Consider the following 18,774-nt stretch of genomic DNA (forward strand, 5'->3'; position numbering starts at 1 on the left):
GTTTATTTCTACCTGTCAGCCCTTAGCCTCGGTACCTAAGACACTCAGGGATGCTATGTGCCTGGGGCAGAGGCTACCAATTCCCAGGGGCTTTTCTGACAAAAATTTTTTCCCTCCTCCCTTACTGGCCAGGCTCTGCTGCAAAACTGGTCTGCTACCTCACCAACTGGTCCCAGTACCGGACGGAGGCAGTTCGGTTCTTTCCCAGGGATGTGGATCCCAACCTGTGTACCCACGTCATCTTTGCTTTTGCTGGAATGGACAACCATCAGCTCAGCACTGTGGAGCACAATGACGAACTTCTCTACCAGGAGCTGAACAGCCTAAAGACTAAGTGAGCCGGAGGGGGAAGAGAGGCGATGGGTGGGCAGGTTACCCCACTCCCCACCCCAGCCCTGTCCAGAAAGCTCTCCATCATGGCAGTCCTGCCGTTGAGCTGCTGTGTGGCACTGGACAGGTCACCTCATCCCTCTCTGGTAACCTATGCTTCTCTCGAAGAGATGGGGCTCTGTGGGAGAACTGTAAAGGGTCCTTCTAGTTTAAATCCAAAGAAAATCGGGATTGCAAAACTCTTTCCCACTCTGGAATTTTCTTCCTCTTGGGTATGTGCTAAACATTACCTGTCTTCAGCTATCTTACAAAGCCCCTTTGAGGATTCTGGTCACTAAGTCCTCAGTCCCTTGTGTACATGCACCTGTATGAGGCTGCCCCAGTTAGACACAGGGTCCGATGTCACCCACAAAGTCTTTCCTCTCCAGATCTGCAGCTGTCTGCGCACTTAGCGCAGGCTAGGTACCCAGAGGCCGGTGCAGGCTCAGGCCGGTTCCTACTGCCCCTCCCATCTATTCTTGTCAGTCCTCAGAGCTGGTGAGACTCAGCCTTGCACATCTCTTGTCTTTTCAGGAACCCCAAGCTCAAGACCCTGTTAGCCGTTGGAGGCTGGACCTTTGGTACCCAGAAGTGAGTAGACACAGACACGTGGGCAGCAGAACTCGTGAATGGGAATGTGGCACACGGGCAGACAGAGTGGTCCTCAGGGAAATAGGTCAGGCCACAGCATGACAAGGGGTGGGGTCCCAGACCATGGGGCTTTTCCCTCTGGTTCTAGACCCTCAACAGGGTACAATGGCAGCAGCGCAAGCATGACTCCTGGTTGCCATAGAGATAGTCTCATCGGAAGCCTAGAATCTAAAACAGCACAGAGTTCCGACCTCTCCAGCCCCAGTCTTCTCCTCCAGGAAGTGGGGGGAGAGAGACCAGGGATTCCAGACAGCCTGCACTGTGCTTTCTGAGTTCTGAGTGGGATATCTTGTCAGTGAGATTGAGCTTGGCTGCTAAATTATTGTCCATTTCTGTAATTGTTTTTATTTACAGTGATAATAAAACTAGAAATCTAGAAAAAAAATCTACAATATCTAGTTCCCAAAGCTTTAAACACTTAAGAAAATATTTTTGGACCGTAAGACCTTTTGAGAATCTGATTAATGTCATGACTCAACTTCCCAAAATAACACATATTTTTTTATTAACATTGCTAGGATTTTTAGCTTGGCATTATGAGACATGGACCTAAGAATTGACACCATTCATTTAAGTTAGAAGTTAATAAAAGTAAATCAAATTAGAACCAATCTGTAAAAACTTACAATTCTTAAGAAGCCTAAGCATTCTTTGGGGTCCACTGGGGAAGGAAGATGGGGGAGAGGGGTCCACAGGCTAATGTGGAGATTGGGGAAGAGCTCTGTAGAGTACAAAGGTAACCTGCCAGGGAGCTCAAATGGGGGTCCCCAGGTTCCCAGCTCCCCGCTAGTCTCCTTATTTGTCCCCCTAACTACATGGGAAACAATCTGTGCAGGGAGGAGGAGAGGGTGGGGATAATTTTGACAACGAGACAGTCAGGGACTGCAGGGGGATTGGAGCAGCCCCAGTGACAGTGACATTAGGGTTAGAAAGCACTTCTGTTGTTCCTTTTCTTAACCAGGCCCTTAACCTGTCAGCAAGTACCCCAGCAGCCCCCAGGAACCCTAGAACCCTTTCTTGTCTAAACATGTGATTGGGACCCCGAGAACTCTCCTATTCACCCTTGAGCAAGACAGTGACCTGTCTAGCCCCAGTCAGGCCACACCCCTTCCATCATTCCACAGGTTCACAGACATGGTGGCCACCGCCAGCAACCGGCAGACCTTTGTGAAGTCAGCCCTAAGTTTCCTGCGCACTCAAGGTTTTGATGGCCTTGACCTTGACTGGGAGTTCCCAGGTGGACGTGGGAGCCCCACAGTAGACAAAGAGAGATTCACAGCCCTGATACAGGTATGGCTGGGAGGGACTAGGGTCATTCAGTCTGCCGAGTGACTCAGGGTGGTGGTCCTACCCCAGTGCCAGCAGCTTCAGACTGCAGAATGTGAACACCTATCAGGGAGTGGGTAATAGCATAGAGGGTCCTGCTAGCTCCTGCCTCTACCTTCATGCTGTTCTTCCCACAGGACTTGGCCAAAGCCTTCCAGGAGGAAGCCCAGTCCTCAGGGAAGGAACGCCTCCTTCTGACTGCAGCTGTACCGAGTGATCGAGGCCTGGTGGATGCTGGCTACGAGGTGGACAAGATTGCCCAGTGAGTCTCATGAATCCCTATGTTCTCCAAGGCTGGAGCAGCCCAGGGTGGTTGAGCATTCCAGAAACAAAGCAGATCTCTGCTTGCAAGGCATGACTTCCAGTTGTTATCACGCAACTGAGAAGTCACTGCTTTCTGTGTTGGCTACACTGCACTATTTCAGATCCTTTCTGTGGGTGTGTGGGGATGGTTAGGTGGTCTTTGTTCTTCCCTTCCTCTGGTACTCACAAGGTTCAAGAAAGAACACACTTGGGGCAGGAGGAGGGAGATCACAACCCTTAAGCATCTCCAAGAATATGGGAGGTCACATGCTAGCTCCTCGGTGGGGTGTGTGGAGCTGCAGCCCCTATGACACTTGAGAGATGGTACACCGGTGCATGCATTTATTCCCAGCATTCAGGAGGTGAGGGCAGGCAAGTCCCTGTGAGTCTGAAACCAGCCTGCTCTTCACTGATTTCCAGGCCAGCTACATAGAGAGAGATGCTGTGAGTGTGAGTGAGTGTGTGTGTGTGTGTGTGTGTGTGTGTGTGTGTGTGTGTGTGTGAAAGCTTGTTAGAAATGCAGCCTGCTGAGTGAACGCCTACATTTTAGTGAGATTCTCAGGGGACTTATGAAATGTTAACGCTTTGGAAGCACTGAGCTAGATTGCTTCCAAAATGGCAAAATCGAACCAGCTCTCTCGCACAGAACAGAAAACACCTGAGGGTGCTGACGTGGGCGGTGGGGGGCAGGACATCGAAGACAATGTCCAACACCACAGTGGGAATGGGAATGGTCTGAGGGTGAGGGATAGAGAATGTCCTTATCTCTCCTTCTTGTTCCCACCCCTTCCCATGTCTCCTGCAGGAGCTTGGATTTCATCAACCTTATGGCCTACGACTTCCACAGCTCCTTGGAAAAGACCACAGGGCATAACAGCCCCCTCTACAAAAGGCAAGGAGAAAGTGGGGCAGCCGCTGAGCAAAACGTGGTGAGTGGTTGGTGGGATGAGGCGGGGGTCTTCTGTCCAGCAGGACCTGGGTAGTGGCCTCGTTTGAACCCCAGTTCCCTAATGGAAAACAAAACCAGGAAAACCAAGGACGACACCAAGGACCAGGCTTTTCCTGTTGTCTTGTTTGCTGGCTTTATTCTGTCCCATGCCATTTCTGAGGGGAAGGTGTCACTTCTCTGCAGGATCTTAGCTGACAACAGAGCAAGTCACTTTAATGACATCAGACACACAAGGGACTGATGTGGAAGCTTCCTTGGAACTTGACTCTACAGCCAGTATGACCCCCACATGTTTCACATCCATCCTTGCCCAAGGTTGATAACACTGCAAGGGACATCACTTGAGGAGGAACAACCAGGCCCTGGAAGGGCAGACTGGTCTTAAACTGGAGCTGGGATTTCCTGCCCAACTCTTTCTCTCTGAGAAGTCTGGATAGCTTATATATGCCCAGACTATAGTCACAGGTCAAGAATAACGATTCTTTCTTAAGAAAGAATCATTCTTAAGAAAGAAACGATTCATTTCTCTTTCTTAAGACAGCCACCATGGCACTCCCTAAATTTGGAATGCCTTTTGCTTTTGGTGTCCTGTATCTGAGAGGGCAGGAATAGGACATTTTTATCTCTCTGGCACTTTCACAAAGTTAATACTGTGGGTTAGAGGGCCACATCAGGCCTGACTGTGTACCTCATCTGGAAAACAGAATGGGTTTTGAAGGAAGCTAAACAGCTCAGTTCAGTGGAGGACACAAAGACACAAAGCTGATTGCTGTTTGGGGCTGAGCCCATCAGCCGGGTATTCTCTGGGCTGGAAAAGGAAGGGTTTTGCCTTTGACCACATGTCTTCTACTTGCCAATTGTGTGTCTGAGAACTGCTTCTGGCCAGTCTCCCCTATCTAAACATACATAAGATGTGTCATTCAGGGACCCTAGTTTTTCTCTCAGAAATTTGGGGTTTGATCATGGGTAATCTATTCAGACTAACAAAAAGAAATCAATGCAATGAAAACTGTCTTTACCGAAGAGGCCCAGACTCACCATGAGGACACTGAGCCACAGTATAGGCCCGAAGGACAAATTTTCATTTTTCAATAGTTACTCAGCATCACTAGATCCAATGTCTCTTCCAGCCACAGGCCTAGAATTACACATCTGTTATCACACGATTGTGGGTAGACACCAGGGATGCCAACCCAAGCCCCTGACCTTGTTCCCTGGCGAAACTTCTCACCATACTAGTTAACAGAGAACATGCTCACAGCTTGCTGTATCACTTCTGCTAGGCTCATGTATGCCCTTACATTGCCAAGTGAGGCAGGGATCTCGGTCTTCTTTCTACAGTGATGTATTCCAGGCCTCTGGGAAAGAGCCTGGTGCACAGGGGACTGTCGGTGACTACTTGTTGGGTACATGGTTGACTGGTTCCAAATCCCCAAATCTGGCTATTGAACCTCGCAGCTTCCCTCATAGGATGTAGGAGTCTAAAGTGGGAATGAAAGAAGATGGATATAAACGGGATGCCTATGAAAAGCCTTGGGGAGATCCAGGTCCCGTTGATCCCTCTAGAACCCCGTTCTTAGGCAACCAAAACCAAGGTAAAGACAGATAAGCAGGCCCCCTTCTCTACCAGGATGCTGCTGTGACGCTCTGGCTGCAGAAGGGGACCCCAGCCAGCAAACTGATCCTTGGCATGCCTACCTATGGACGCTCTTTCACCTTGGCCTCCTCGTCAGACAATGGAGTTGGGGCCCCAGCCACAGGGCCTGGTGCCCCAGGCCCCTATACGAAGGACAAAGGGGTCCTGGCTTACTATGAGGTAAGACGACTTTTAGCTACCCTGAATATGCTAGAGGACTCCTGATCGGTAAGAGGGCTTCTCCTGTAGTTTCTGAGGAAAGGTGGCTTGCATGGAGAATTTCGGCCAAGGGAACTCTATCCCGCCCTGGACCCCTTGTGTATATCTTTAAGCTCGGAAGCCTAAAGTTTAAATCTGCAGCCCTAGGTGACTCCACAGATCTACTATGTTCTCTAGGCTTCCTCAGATAGGAATTTTCTAATCTCCAGTCTCCTCTTGGCATGAGGGGACAGGAACTGTTAATCCCAAAGATTCCAGAAAGACCACTGACCCAAACCATCCAAGCCAAATTAATTAAAGCAAACAATTAATTAAAACAAGGTTTTTTTGGGGGGGGTTGTTTTATTTGTATACACAGGCGGCTTCCTCCTAAGGAAGGGTTCAGGAAGTCAGAAGTGGGCATGGGGAAGATAAGGGTTTGTATAGTTTAGGCATAGGGAGTTTCCAAGTGGGAGATTTGGCAGGCAAACAGGTGGGGTCCCAGAAGCAGAACATAAGCGCTATAAGCCAGTCATGATGACCTCCTGAAACAAAGGCGTAACTGCAAGGTGGTCATACCAAGGTGGTCACAACAATGGGTGGTCATAACAACATTTTTGAAACAAAGTTATGGTTGCCATTTTCTGGAACAGGCAGTCCAGAACCATTTGTAGTTAAAGTTACAGGTGGGACATAGAAACAGAGATGTAATCACAAACAGGAATGAGCCTACTTTGTGTTTACTAGAAGGTGGTTTTTAAGCCTAAGATGGAGGCAGGCTTGTTTGTCAGTACCTACTAGTGTTATTCTTTCCTAACACATCTCTGCTCCTGCAGGCCTGCTCCTGGAAGGAAAGACACAGAATCGAGGACCAGAAGGTGCCTTACGCCTTCCAGGACAACCAGTGGGTGAGCTTTGACGACGTGGAAAGCTTCAAAGCCAAGGTGAGGCCCAGCCCGGCTGGGAGGAGGCGGCCCATCAATAACGCCAGCACTTAATCTGTCTTCAAGGATGAGTGTTCTTGTAAATGCCCCAACATTTCACCCTCTTCATGTGACAGCATCCTGAACATTTATCATCTGTTGATAAAGACTCGGTGAAGGCTGGGGATGTAGCTCAGGGCTAAAGCATCTGCTTGGCACGTACAAGGCCCATGGTTTAAGCCCCAGTACAGAGAAACACATACACACAGAGAGAGAGAGAGAGAGAGAGAGAGAGAGAGAGAGAGAGAGAGAGAGAGAGAGAGAGGGAGGAGAGAGAGAGAGATCTACACTGAGTGGTCCTCTTGGCAAGATTTGTATTTTACCAAAATACTAACTCTACAGACACATGGAAAGGAGAAATGTGCATAGTGGAACCTGTGACTTTTATCCAGTCTGTTGGCCACATTTGGAACATATGTGTGTCATTGATTTACTTATAGGACCCTTTCATCTTGTCTAATATGGCCTCCTTAATGTGTTTCCTGGCCTCTCTTCCTGAGTTGATGCTTAGCTCCTGAAGGAACAGAGCAACACTTGTCTGTGAACAGACCTCTTGGGGCAGACAGCGCTCTGTGGGAATCTAGAAAAGAGTAGAAGCTGTTTAGGGAGGAAGGATTGTACAAGCCCTAAAAGTCAGAAGATAGGCAGGTGTCCAGGGAGGAGACTGTGGGCAGTCGGGAGGGAGCAGGAACGAGTGGACCATGAGAACAAGGTGACCCGTGAAGAAGAGGGGGGTCAGCTCCCAGCCCTCTCTGCAAACGTCATGGTGCTCTCTGAGGGAACGCCCAGCTCAGCGCATTCCCTCAGGGGCCCTCAGGGTAACAAGGACCTGAAGCCGTGAAGGCCAAGCTTGCTTCAGAACTTTGGGGAAGCTGAGACCTGATCCCCTGTGGTAACTGAGCCTGTAGCAACCAGTAGACAAGATTTTAATCACCCACATCTGCTCACACCCTCAGGCTGCCTACCTGAAACAGAAGGGGCTGGGAGGAGCCATGGTCTGGGTCCTGGACTTGGATGACTTCAAGGGTTCCTTCTGCAACCAGGGCCCGTACCCTCTCATCCGGACACTACGGCAGGAACTAAGTGAGTAAAGGGTTGAATTCAGAGAGTGGGGTGCACACTCCCCACCCCATAAGCCTTTCTGAGGAAACACCATCACCCAAAATTGTGATTCCTCAAAGTTCACGTACACCAGTAGCTAAGGAAACTGTTGAAACCCCGTGCTTCGTGCCGTTTCCAGTTTCCTGCTGACAATACCTGACGGGGGCGTAGTAATGGATTCCCTCCAAAGGTCTCTGCTCTTATCAAGAAGAAAGCCAAGCCTCACCCTATCATATGCAGCCCCTAGGTGCCCCTCCTTGGTATATGGCTGGGTGTCACAGCTGGTATGTGGTCACCAGCTGCCTACTACTGTGTGGCACAGGTTGTCTTCCAGACAGTGCCTGGCTGCAGGTTGTGGCTGCGGTCTGGATGTGGGAGCAGGGGTGCTGGGCCGCCTCCTCCAGTGGTTGCTGTTGTGTGCTCCGCCTGTGGTTTGGAATCTGTTGGCCAACATTGCTTGAATCGTCCTTGTCTTTCTAGATCTTCCATCCGAGACTCCAAGGAGCCCAGAACAGATAATACCTGAGCCACGCCCATCTTCTATGCCAGAGCAGGGACCCAGCCCAGGGCTAGATAACTTCTGCCAAGGCAAAGCTGATGGGGTCTACCCCAACCCTGGAGACGAGTCCACTTACTACAACTGTGGAGGAGGGCGGCTGTTCCAGCAGAGCTGTCCTCCAGGCCTGGTGTTTAGAGCCTCTTGCAAATGTTGTACCTGGAGCTAAGTTCCTGGAACCCCATCCAACTCCAGTCTGAGGCCAGGCTTGGGGTCCCCCACCACCTGCCTCTGCTTTCCCTGGGGCCTGCAGGCCTCTCTGTTCCTTCCATGCCCCCACCTCTGATCAGCTTCTTGGTTTCCTTTTTGTCTCTTTTAGGCTTCCTCTTTATCTGAAAAATAAACATATTTTTCACCCCTGACATTGTGACTTAAAGAAGCTCTCTCAGGACAGTGTTTGTTGGGGGGGGGGAGGTATGGGGAGGACCAAGAGGAAAGGGCTGCACACAGTAGGCAAAGGTCAGAGGAAAGGATGGCACACAGTAGGAAAGTTCAGAGCCAGAGTTGCATTTCCGATGTGCCTGGCCCCATGAAAGTCTCCTCACTGAGTCCTCCAGAACACAGGTGGCAGCGTACAAGGCCCGGCCAGATCCACTTGTAGGAGCCTTTGGGGAAAGAGATGCTTAACCTCTGCTAGACTGCTAGACTGTTATTTCCCAAATGGACACAAGGTGGCAGCAGAGATGAGCTTTTCCCAGTTTACTGCTCTGTGTCCACCAGTGAAGCCATTAGTCCACAGAGTCACTCGTGAGCCTGTCAGGGCTTGGGCGCTCCATAAAGAAGACCCTGAACTAAACGCTCACTTTGAAATGAACCCTGTTGGGGGCCTTTCACGTGCCTCACCTCAATCACCACTCCCAGTAGGTAGATGACACGGAACGATCATTATCTGCATTTTACAGGCATCTCAGATGAAGTCAGATTCTAGCCAGTTCTGAGTCCAGAACAAAGGCTTAAAATGGGCCAAGACAAGCGTGTGCCCCCAGGGTCATCTATTAAAGAGTGATCTAACAGGCCGTGGGGTCACGTGCCTACAACCCCAGTGCTGAGGCTGAGGCAGGAGGAACTTGAGCACTAGGCTAGCCTGGGCTATGTAGTGAGACGTTGTTTCCAAAAAAAAAAAAAAAAAAACCAAAAAAAACAAAAAAAACAAAACAAAACAAACAAACAAAAAACAAACAAACAAAAAAAAAAAGAACAAGCAAGTAATATGTATCCCTGAAGCACCTTGATTGTTGAGTTTAAAGAAAACCTTCATTCCCTAAAGTTTATCTTGTTACACACTTGCTGGAAGCCTTGGTTTGGGGTTGGGAATGAGTTAGGTGGGAGAGAGGTGAGTTGTAATCACAAGAGTGTCTAAGTGAGAGGTGACACATGGCCTGGGCTGAGGCAGGGACTGTGAGTCTGGGGAGGAACAGGGGCGTGAAGACCAGGGAGAAGCCATGGAGCCTACTCTCCTATGGACAAAACTAGCACTTGCCCACTCGTGCCCGCTGCCTGTCCTCTGGCCTTCTCTGTTTAGAAAAGGATCCAGGCAGGGGCAGCTTCCTATGGCACACGTGTGACAGCAGAGATAACTGTAGGCCCACTAATGGCTTCAGCTTGAGGTTCCCTCTCTGTGGGATGGATGGGGCCACTCCTGCTGTCTGGGTGACTGAGCAGCTATCCACTGTCATCCTGGGAGTCCGTATTCTTCCCTCTTTCTTTATCTTGCGTCTGCTGGTTAAATCATGAAACAAATGGTCTACTATCAGTAAAAGTGTTCTCCTGAGTGGGCAGATGGCCAAAGTCCTCCCAGATACCAAACCTTTTGTCTGTGCTGGGTTTATCGATAGGAGAGTAGGCTCTGTGGCTTCTCCCTGGTCTTCACGCCCCTGTTCCTCCCCACAGTCCCTGCCTCAGCCAGGGCCACATGTCACCTCTCACTCAGATAAGGCTTTTCCCTGGTCTCTCTGCTCCCTGACCCTCCCTTCTCTAGTCTCCCCTGCACACCTAATCAGCTCAGCCTTTAGAAATGAAGGATCTGAGCCAATCACTTCCCTTGCTAAGAACTCCAAACAGCCTTCCCAACCCGAAGAATAAAGTCCGGATCGTCTCGTCGACTGTGTCGAGACCCCTTGTCAGCCCCCGCCTCCTGCTATCACGCACACTGTTTCGGTCCCCTGGTACCCAGTTGTCAGCGTTAGTTAACCTTAGGCATCCAGATGCCAGCATGCAGCCTCCGGGCAGCCACCACTCAGGATTCTGCTGAGCCTGAAGCACTTAGCAAACCTAAAGCCAACTGTGCTTACCCTGATCCTTCCACCCCCACCGTGGGCCCTGGGCCCCTCTGGCTCTGTGTCCTTCCATTACAGTTGGGTCTCTCGGCATCTGTAATATTTCAATCCATATGCCGGGTGGACATAGCAGGGTGGAGCAATGTGCAGTGTTGGGTGGGGGTGCAGAGAGGGTAGTGTGAAGTGTTCAGGGCTGGGCTTTCCAAGGGCCAGTATTCAATATTCAGCAGATAAACTGAAAGGAACAAATGAGATCCTTTCAGGTGATGGTGAGGGCTACAGTAGGAAGCCTGCATGGCTCGATATTGAAACCCAGTGTGGGTGTGACCATTGTGCGGAGCAGTTTGAAAGATCCCTCAGTTGGGGGGAGGGAGTCACATTGGGGCATCCTAAAATCCAGAAGGACCTGCCCATCTCATCCTCAGATTTTGGGTCATTGTGGGTGGCCAGCCCTTCCCTGGTTGCTTTGTTGACTGAACTCATAGGTCAGAGCCCCAACCTTGGCCGCTCTTCTAAAATGCCACTTCATTTGATTTGCCCTGGCTGTGGTCCTTCCTCTAGCATGAAGGAACCCAGTTCAGTGCCCGTGACTGTGGCCTCATACACGGGTCTCCAAGAACCATACCTACGTCCCTGAATCTTAGTCCAATAGATGAGACTGATCAGGCCATTTTTCACCTGAGTGGTGGCGTTGTGGGTAAGAACAGCCATGGTTAGGGATCCTGGGCCACTGTTTTGTTTGCCGGCCTCAGCCCAGGCTAGCTCAGTCACTACCCAGGCTCTGCACACTCCAGAGATGAACCAGCTCTGCACCACTCCCTGCTGCACTGGCTTGCCTGTGTCTTTCTCTGGCTCCTCCCTCCACCCTGTGCTTTAACATCTGTCTTTGATAGTTCTAGTCACCCTCACAAGGTCAGCCTTGGTTTTTCTCCTGAAGGCACCTGGGCCTGGGCAAATCAAATCACTGGGTTCCCAGTGGACAGTGGACTCTGCTCCCAGAACACGGACACTGGTCCTCTCCTTCCATTACACATGTTTGAAGCTCAATAGATCACTTATAATGGGAAATAACCTTGAACTTCTGATCCCACCTCAACCTCTCAAGTGCTAGCATTGCAGGTGGGAACTGCCACTCCCATTTTATGCATTGCTGGGGATTGTACACCATGGGTGTGTGTGTGTGTGTGTTATCTTCAGGTACAGAAACCACTTCTGCAACCTAGAGACACCCCCCCCCATACCGAATTACCCTTGCATGACAGGACACTGCCCTCCCAAGCTTATCTATTAAACATCATTTGTCCGTTTTTCCCTAAGATTTATTTATTTAATGTAATTAGTGCTCTAGCTGCATTTACATCTGCAGACCAGAAGAGGGCACCAGATCTCATTATTGATGCTTATGAGAGATCATGTGGTTGCTGGGAATTGAACTCCAGTCCTCTGGAAGAGCAGCCAGTGCTCTTAACAGCTGAGCCACCTCCAGCCCCCATCCTTTGTCCTTTTAATAACACTTCTTACCAGACTGACTGAGGACCACACAAAGCATGAATTAGTCACATGACAAATATTTACAGAGTGAACCGAAGTCCTCTAATACTCACCATGTCCCTCTAACGTATCATCCCATCATCCTCTGGTTGCCAGGTCAACGTGTGGCGACGCTGTGATTTAGATGCTGCTCTAGGTAAGACCCACAGCCTAGGTTTGTGCTCACCCACAGTGGACATTGCCTTCCTGGGTTAAAGCCTGCACAATGTGATTGTCTCCTTTATCTTCTGTCCTGGGTAGACCTGAGGCTTTGTGTGCTGGGCATCTATCTATTCAGGCATCTGTGCTGGGTTATCCATACATCACTGCGTGCCTTAGTGTCTCACTGTCACTCCTATAGGACCTCCAATGCTGGCACAGGTTCTAGGGCCATATCCAAGACAAGACAGTGAGGGAGTCAGGGCCTGTCCCAGGCCTACCTGTTGCCCCCTATCCCTCTTCTGCCTTTAAACTACAGCTCTTTTCTCTATAACATCTGGTTATACAGTTTGCCTGGGTATATTAGATTTATAAAGCCAAAAGCTATAAGCATCTCTTGAGCATTTATCATGTGCCAGCAGATGGCTGGGGCTTGTGAGGTGGGGGTGGGGTTGCAGGAATGGGGCCTGTCTAACAACATTTGCAGTTGGTGGGAGGGCCAGCAAGGTCAAAGAGTGAGATAGGTCAGTCCCAGAGGGAGGGGGAATGTAGGGCACTGTGTTGAGTGCAGGCCCATGGGGGTAATAAGGGGCAGGCCAAGTCTGGTCTTATTGTAACTATTATTTAGTTCTCTACAAACAAGGTGCCCTGGGTGACTTCCTGCTCAGCCCTCCTCTCTTTCTGAAGTTTTTCAGGCATCACCCTTAAGCCAGCCTTCTTCTTGGTACCCACCAGTCTGTTGTCGACTCAGCAAGCATTTAACATATATAGTAGATAATCAAGCCCAGTGTGACCTCTGTGCCCAGGCTTGAATCATTAGTGCTGGACTTGGAGTGCAGAGTTTGAAGACAATGCGTGGCTAAGGCCCTGAGAGATGCTCAGAGGTTAGAGAGCACTGGCTGCCCTTCCAGATGACAGGGCCTGGGTTCCATTCCAAGCACCTACGTGGTGGCTCACAACAGCCTGTAACTTCAGTTCCAGAGGGTCTGACGCCCTCTTCTGCTCCTCCATGGGCAGTGCACGCAAGCGGTGCACAGACATACATGCAAGGCAGAACACCCATACACACAAAATAAAAGTAAATTTTTTTTTTAAGAAAGAGAAGAATATGATTTTTTTCACTTTTGTAGCTTACCCGTGAACATCTAGCATTTTTCTGACAGTGAAGCCCTCTCATGACCTAAAGACGTCCCTGTAGCTCCATCTGACAGATTCACTAGGACTCCAGGCAAAAGAAAAACCCAACTCTCCTGGCTGAGGAAACTTCCAGAAGGCCCCGCCTTCTAAAATGGATCATAACCTACCCAGAACTGAAAGTCTTCACTGTTTTCATTTTGTTTGTTTCCATTGTAAACTATATCACACATAAATATGACTATTTGGGCTGGAGAGATGGCTCAGCAGTTAAGAGCACTGACTGTTCTTCCAGAGTTCGACTCCCAGCAACCACACGGTGGCTCACAACCATCTGTAATGGGATCTGATGCCCTCTTCTGGTGTGTCTGAAGACAGCGACAGTGTACTCACATACATGAAATAAATAAATCAAACAAACAAAGCAAAAACAGAATGTTCAAAACGCTTGTGTTTATAAGCTGTCATGAATCCATCACTCAGGTAAGCACATAGCATTACCCACACCTCAGAGCCAGCATCACTAAAACATACTAAGGGGGCAGCTGGTACCACATTGTGTCTTGCATCAATATGTGTCTTGTGCTTAGAGATGTATGGGTTTGTCCTCTTGTCCACAGGGTCTCTTGTCATTTTCTGTTGGGTGGCCTATCACATCTTATTGAAGCATCGGAACTCTTTATATTTGGAACTTAAACTCTTTAAAAGTTATAGTTTGTTCTCTCTCTCTCTCTCTCTCTCTCTCTCTCTCTCTCTTTCTCCCCCTCCCTCCCTCCCTCCTTCTCTCCTCACTTTCTGATCCAGGCTGACTTGCAGCGTTTAGGATTCCGATGTTAGATTAGAGGTGAGCACCACACTTCTCCAGGGTTTGTTTTGTAAAGGAAATTGTGTTCATCAGTCGTATTCTTTACGGTTTGGATTTTCCATGTCTTAAAAACTCTTTCTCTAAGCCAGATATGGTGGCTCATGCCTATGACCTTGGCATTTGGGAGGCAGAGACGGGAGACTCACAGATCTACATGGAAATTTACATCAGCCAGAGCAACATAGCAAGACCCTGGATCAAAAGACCAAAACAGAAAAAAAGAAAAAGAAAAGAAACTTTCTCTAAAGTCGGAGACGTTTCTATATTCTAACAGTTTTGTGTATTTGGTTGTTTTTCTTTTAAAGTTTAATCCTTCTAAAATTAACATTTGCATTTGCTGTGATGTAGAACTTATTTTATTGTATTTTTGTTGTATTTTTTTTTCCCCAGCGCAAGCCAGTGGCCAATCTGTACCCTTTCTGTGCATCCTAGCACAGAAATCTTTCTGTTCTCTGAGTCTAGATCTTTCTCTGCCCCAGGAACTCAGTTATCAGTGAAACTTGACAGTAGATTTTAATGCGGAAGACAGGAAGTTCTTCCATGAAGCCTTAGTTTTAGGAATGCCTAAGCTCTCCTAAGCCTTGTTTTTCTGCATAGATATTAGAGTCATCTTGTTAAACTCCATAAAAAGGTCTTGTCAGGCTTTGATTAGAACTGTGATGAGCTATGGACCTGTTTGGAAAAATCAGTATCTTTGGGACATTGTATCTCCTTGGCTACAGTAACAATGTGTTTCTTTCTTTATATGTGTTTGTTTATGTTTCTTTGCCATGCTATCTTTTCACAACATATTTTAATGACATTTTATAATTTCTGTCTTAAGTATCTCACACATCATTTCTAGGTTTAAGTTTTGATTATTACTATAAGTTTCACCTTTCTCTTTAGCTACTGCAGGAGCATGCAGCTAACTTTCCAATGACTTTTGTGTACTAACATTGTGTCCAGCAACCTCTCCAACTCTCTCAGTAATTTCCTGTTTTGTTTTGGGGTTTTAAAAAAAGGTTTGTTGGTTTGTTTGTTTGTTTGTTTGTTTATATGTATATAAATACACTGTGGCTGTCTTCAGACATACCAGAAGAGGGCATCAGACCCTATTACAGATGGTTGTGAGCCACCATGTGGTTGCTGGGAATTGAACTCGGGACCTCTGGAAGAGCAGTAATTTCCTATTTTGTTTTGTTTCATTTTGAGGCAGGGTCTCTGACTGCCCTGGGTCCTAAACTCTGCCCCCTCCCCACCTCAGCCTCCTAGCAATCACCATCACAGCCAGCTTGCTCTCATTAATTTTGCTAATTACGCAGCAGATCCTGCCGAGTGCTCTATGTAGTCAACCACATGCTCTTCACAAGTGACTTTTCTTTGGTGCGTTCCAAAGCCTTTTGTCCATTTTCTTGCCCTCTGATCATAGCCAGCTCTCCAGGAGGAGCTGAATATTAGCAGCAAAGTAGGCCCTGCTGTCTCGTTCTTGGTCTAGACGAGGACGTTTTCATCGTCTCTGCATTAAACACGTGACTTGTGGGACTCGCTGAGTCTATTTTTACTTTTGAGATGGAGCCTCAAGTAGCCCAGGCTAACCTCAAACGTACTGTACAGCTGAGGATGCTCTTGAACGGGTGAGTTTCCTCATGTCCCCAGGGCTAAGATCATAATTGTGTACCACTGTGCTTAGATTAATATGGAGTTTATCAGAGCAAGGAAGTCTCTTTCTGTCCCTACATTGCTAAGGGTTTTCATATGCCTGAACAAAAATTTTGGTCAAATATTTATTTAAAGATTTTTTTGTTTTATTTTACTCTAGTAGTAAGATAAATTGTTATCAACTATTTTCCCTGTTAAATTCTTCTGATAGTCCTAGGATTATCCTAACTTGGTCATGATCTATTCCAGGCATTTAGGTACACTGCAAGATTATGAGTATTTTCTTTTCCATTTTTGCACATGTAAATTACTACATAAAGTAGAACTGCAAGGGGCTTGAGAGATGGCTCAGTGGTTAAAAGGTTAAGAGCACTGGCTCTTCTGCCAGAGGTCCTGAGTTCAATTCCCAGCGACCACATGGTGGCTCACAACCATCTACAATGAGTTCTGATGCCTTCTTCTGATAAGAAGTGGAACTGTACACATCTCATGTTCTGGGATACCCCTGCTGCCCCAGCCATTGTCTCTGACAATAATGAACTAATGTGAGTTTCAAGGCTGTCATTGCTTCTTTCAGCTAGGAAGCTGCCTCTTTCCCTTCTGAAGATTGTGTGAAAAGGACTGGTAGCAGCCACTAGTATGGCCATCTTGGAGCAATGCTTTATTTTAATTTTATTTTTAATGAATTGCTTTTGATGGCTCCAAAGCCTTTGCATTTGTCCCTTGTAGGCTGAGGACTCAGTCTGACGATCATCCCTTTCTAGCCCCAAGGGACCTGGGAGTGACAAAAGGCAGCACCAGAGCTCTAGTTGTACTGAGAACTCAGGGTCTCTGTGTCCCTAAATAAGATATAGTCAGGAAGGGCACTGACTATCTCTTTCTTCCATCCATATGTCCCTCCCAAGGGTCTCCCCAGGAGTATTGTCAGGTTCTGTAAATCTGCTGTTTTCCCAGAGGTCACTGGAGTAGCCCTAGACCATTCAATATCCATAGACCAGCGAAGAGCCCTTCTAGGGCAGCTCCTCCTCGGATGCACTGTCCTCACCCCCAGACTGAAGGGATGCAGAGTCTTCCAGGGATCTATTGAGGACCAGGTGCAGTGGACCATCTCTGTTCCTCTCTCCTTCATCCCTTGCTGGGATCTCCAATCCCACCTCATGATGTCACATCATTTTCCTATACTGTAAGACTCTGGTGTGGGAGCAACCTGAATATCCTTGGACTCTATATGGCTTGTTGTCACTGAGTTTGGGGACCCAGAGAGGACTCTGGGGGAAGAGCTGCACCAACGGAGAGGCAGAACGGAAGCACAGTCTCTAAAAGACTTGGTAGCTAGGCGTCTCAGGTATAGGAGGAGCCCCTTGATTCCCCATCCTCTGACACTGTGCCTTTTCTGAGTCTTTTCCCATGTTGTGGTTTACCACTGAGAGGCACTCTTTCTGCTTCTACACCTTCTGGCTGGGAGGAAAGCCCACTCTGCGTCCAGAGCCTGCCTCAGACAAAAAAAAAAAAAAAAAAAAAAAAAAAAAGACTTCTCTTAATTTGTTCAGCTATTTGGGCAACACATATTTTCCTGACATACCGGAAAGAGAGAGACCCCACTCCAAAGACCTGCTCCCACATTTCTTCTCAGCCACTCCTCATCTTGCCCAGGGTGTGTATGGGGAGGGGCACGGACAGACATTCCTGGCATGATCGCCCTTCTTGGCCCCCGCCAGATGGCATGGGGGATCTTGGGAGCTTAGAGTAGCCCCAAATCCACTCCACACCCTCCTCCTGCATGTTCTTGCCATTCCCAGCTGTCTTCCAGACCAATAATAACCTGAGGAGGTCAGGCAATCAAAGCCCAGGCTTAACCAGAGGCATCCTCCTGGGTCTCACACCCTATCCTCCCCTTCATTCCTTGGCAACCAAACTCCATTGTGGGGCACTGGGGGGGGGGCTGCCTGGGAAGGAGAGACATCTAAAGACAAAGAACTCAAGGACCCATTGTCCATCACTCTTGCACCCCCCCCCCCATCACTTGGTCCTCACTGTCCTCCCAATCAAAGCATCCAGGGGAAGGGTGAGCTAGCTCATCCTATCAAGTGCAGACTAGTTAGTTAGTAATCTTGCCTTTCCTGAACCTCCTCTTTGATAGCTTATCACTTAATCCTCACAATCCGAGGTGAGGTCCAGCATCAGACCCTCACCCTGGCAACAGTTTTGTAGGTGCCCTCACCTTGGTATTCGTAGAGGCGGGATCTCCACCCTGCTCATGTTAGGAATTGACTGTCAGTATATCACATCCGACTTATCTACACCTATGCGTTAAGTCCTGGGCTGCCCTCTGTGCACAGCCCAGAATTCATTCTCCCAACCTGCCATACTGAAGATCTCGAAAAAGAAAGGACTTGGAACAGGGACCCTTAAAGTCAGCATAAAGAGAATATCACCCTTCTGCAGTCCTCGCATGTCACCCCTGGAGTAGAGGGAAGGGCACGTTGCCTTTTCTTGCTCTGTTCTTCTGTGACCTAGAGCAAGACCTTTTCTCATTAGAGTCCTACTAAACAGTGGGCTGGTTACCACAGCCAGCCACTGCCATCACTGGATGTCCACTCTCTAAAAAGAATACAGGGAAATCTCCATACTCCACTTGATGCCAAACACAGACTCTGCGCCCTGCTCTCCCAGGCAGACGTTCCCTTTAGCTAGGAGCTGAGTTAGATGTGGGAAGCTGGGCCCACAGCTCCTCCCCTGGCATCCCGCACATTACACAGAGGAACATTTGTCTGTCTTGGGCAAGCACAGGGCTCACAACAATGGGCGGACAGGTGTCTAATGCCACCCTTTGCCTTGGGGCCTGCTTTACCAATTACTCAGGGCCTCTGTTTCCACCGGTGACCTCAGCTGGGCCATCTTGCCTGTCCACCCTGAGCCACTTCAGCCAAAGGTAGCCAGCAGTGGAATATGACGTCCAGGCTGTATCCAGAACACCTCTGGGATGAGTCAGAAGTTACTGACTTAAGAGAACATCCTGAGTGCTCCCCTCAGCCTGCTGATAGAGATGTCTGACACAGCACACAGAGGGCCCCGATGCCTGGAGACAAAATCTTCC

General features: G+C 48.6%; 1 protein-coding gene across 6 annotated transcripts in view; it reads left to right on the forward strand.

Moving 5' to 3' along the window:
- Positions 1 to 8,434, forward strand: part of Chit1 (chitinase 1 (chitotriosidase)) — a 40,300-nt gene extending 31,866 nt beyond the window's left edge. For 2 of the 6 annotated variants that reach the window (NM_001284525.1, NM_027979.2), the window contains exons 4-12: positions 133 to 334; positions 904 to 960; positions 2,145 to 2,310; positions 2,484 to 2,608; positions 3,455 to 3,578; positions 5,229 to 5,414; positions 6,269 to 6,376; positions 7,372 to 7,498; positions 7,997 to 8,433. In NM_001284525.1, coding sequence (NP_001271454.1) covers positions 133 to 334; positions 904 to 960; positions 2,145 to 2,310; positions 2,484 to 2,608; positions 3,455 to 3,578; positions 5,229 to 5,414; positions 6,269 to 6,376; positions 7,372 to 7,498; positions 7,997 to 8,241 — 1,340 coding nt within the window. In that variant the 3' untranslated portion in view covers positions 8,242 to 8,433. Of the gene's footprint in view, positions 1 to 132; positions 335 to 903; positions 961 to 2,144; positions 2,311 to 2,483; positions 2,609 to 3,454; positions 3,579 to 5,228; positions 5,415 to 6,268; positions 6,377 to 7,371; positions 7,499 to 7,996 lie in introns of all 6 variants that reach the window. The other 4 variants (XM_006529879.3, XM_006529880.2, NM_001284524.1 and 1 more) reach the window with 3 other exon arrangements.
- The last annotated feature ends 10,340 nt before the right edge of the window (positions 8,435 to 18,774 follow it).

Source organism: Mus musculus, chromosome 1 (assembly GCF_000001635.26).
Source record: "Mus musculus strain C57BL/6J chromosome 1, GRCm38.p6 C57BL/6J".
NCBI lineage: Eukaryota > Metazoa > Chordata > Mammalia > Rodentia > Muridae > Mus > Mus musculus.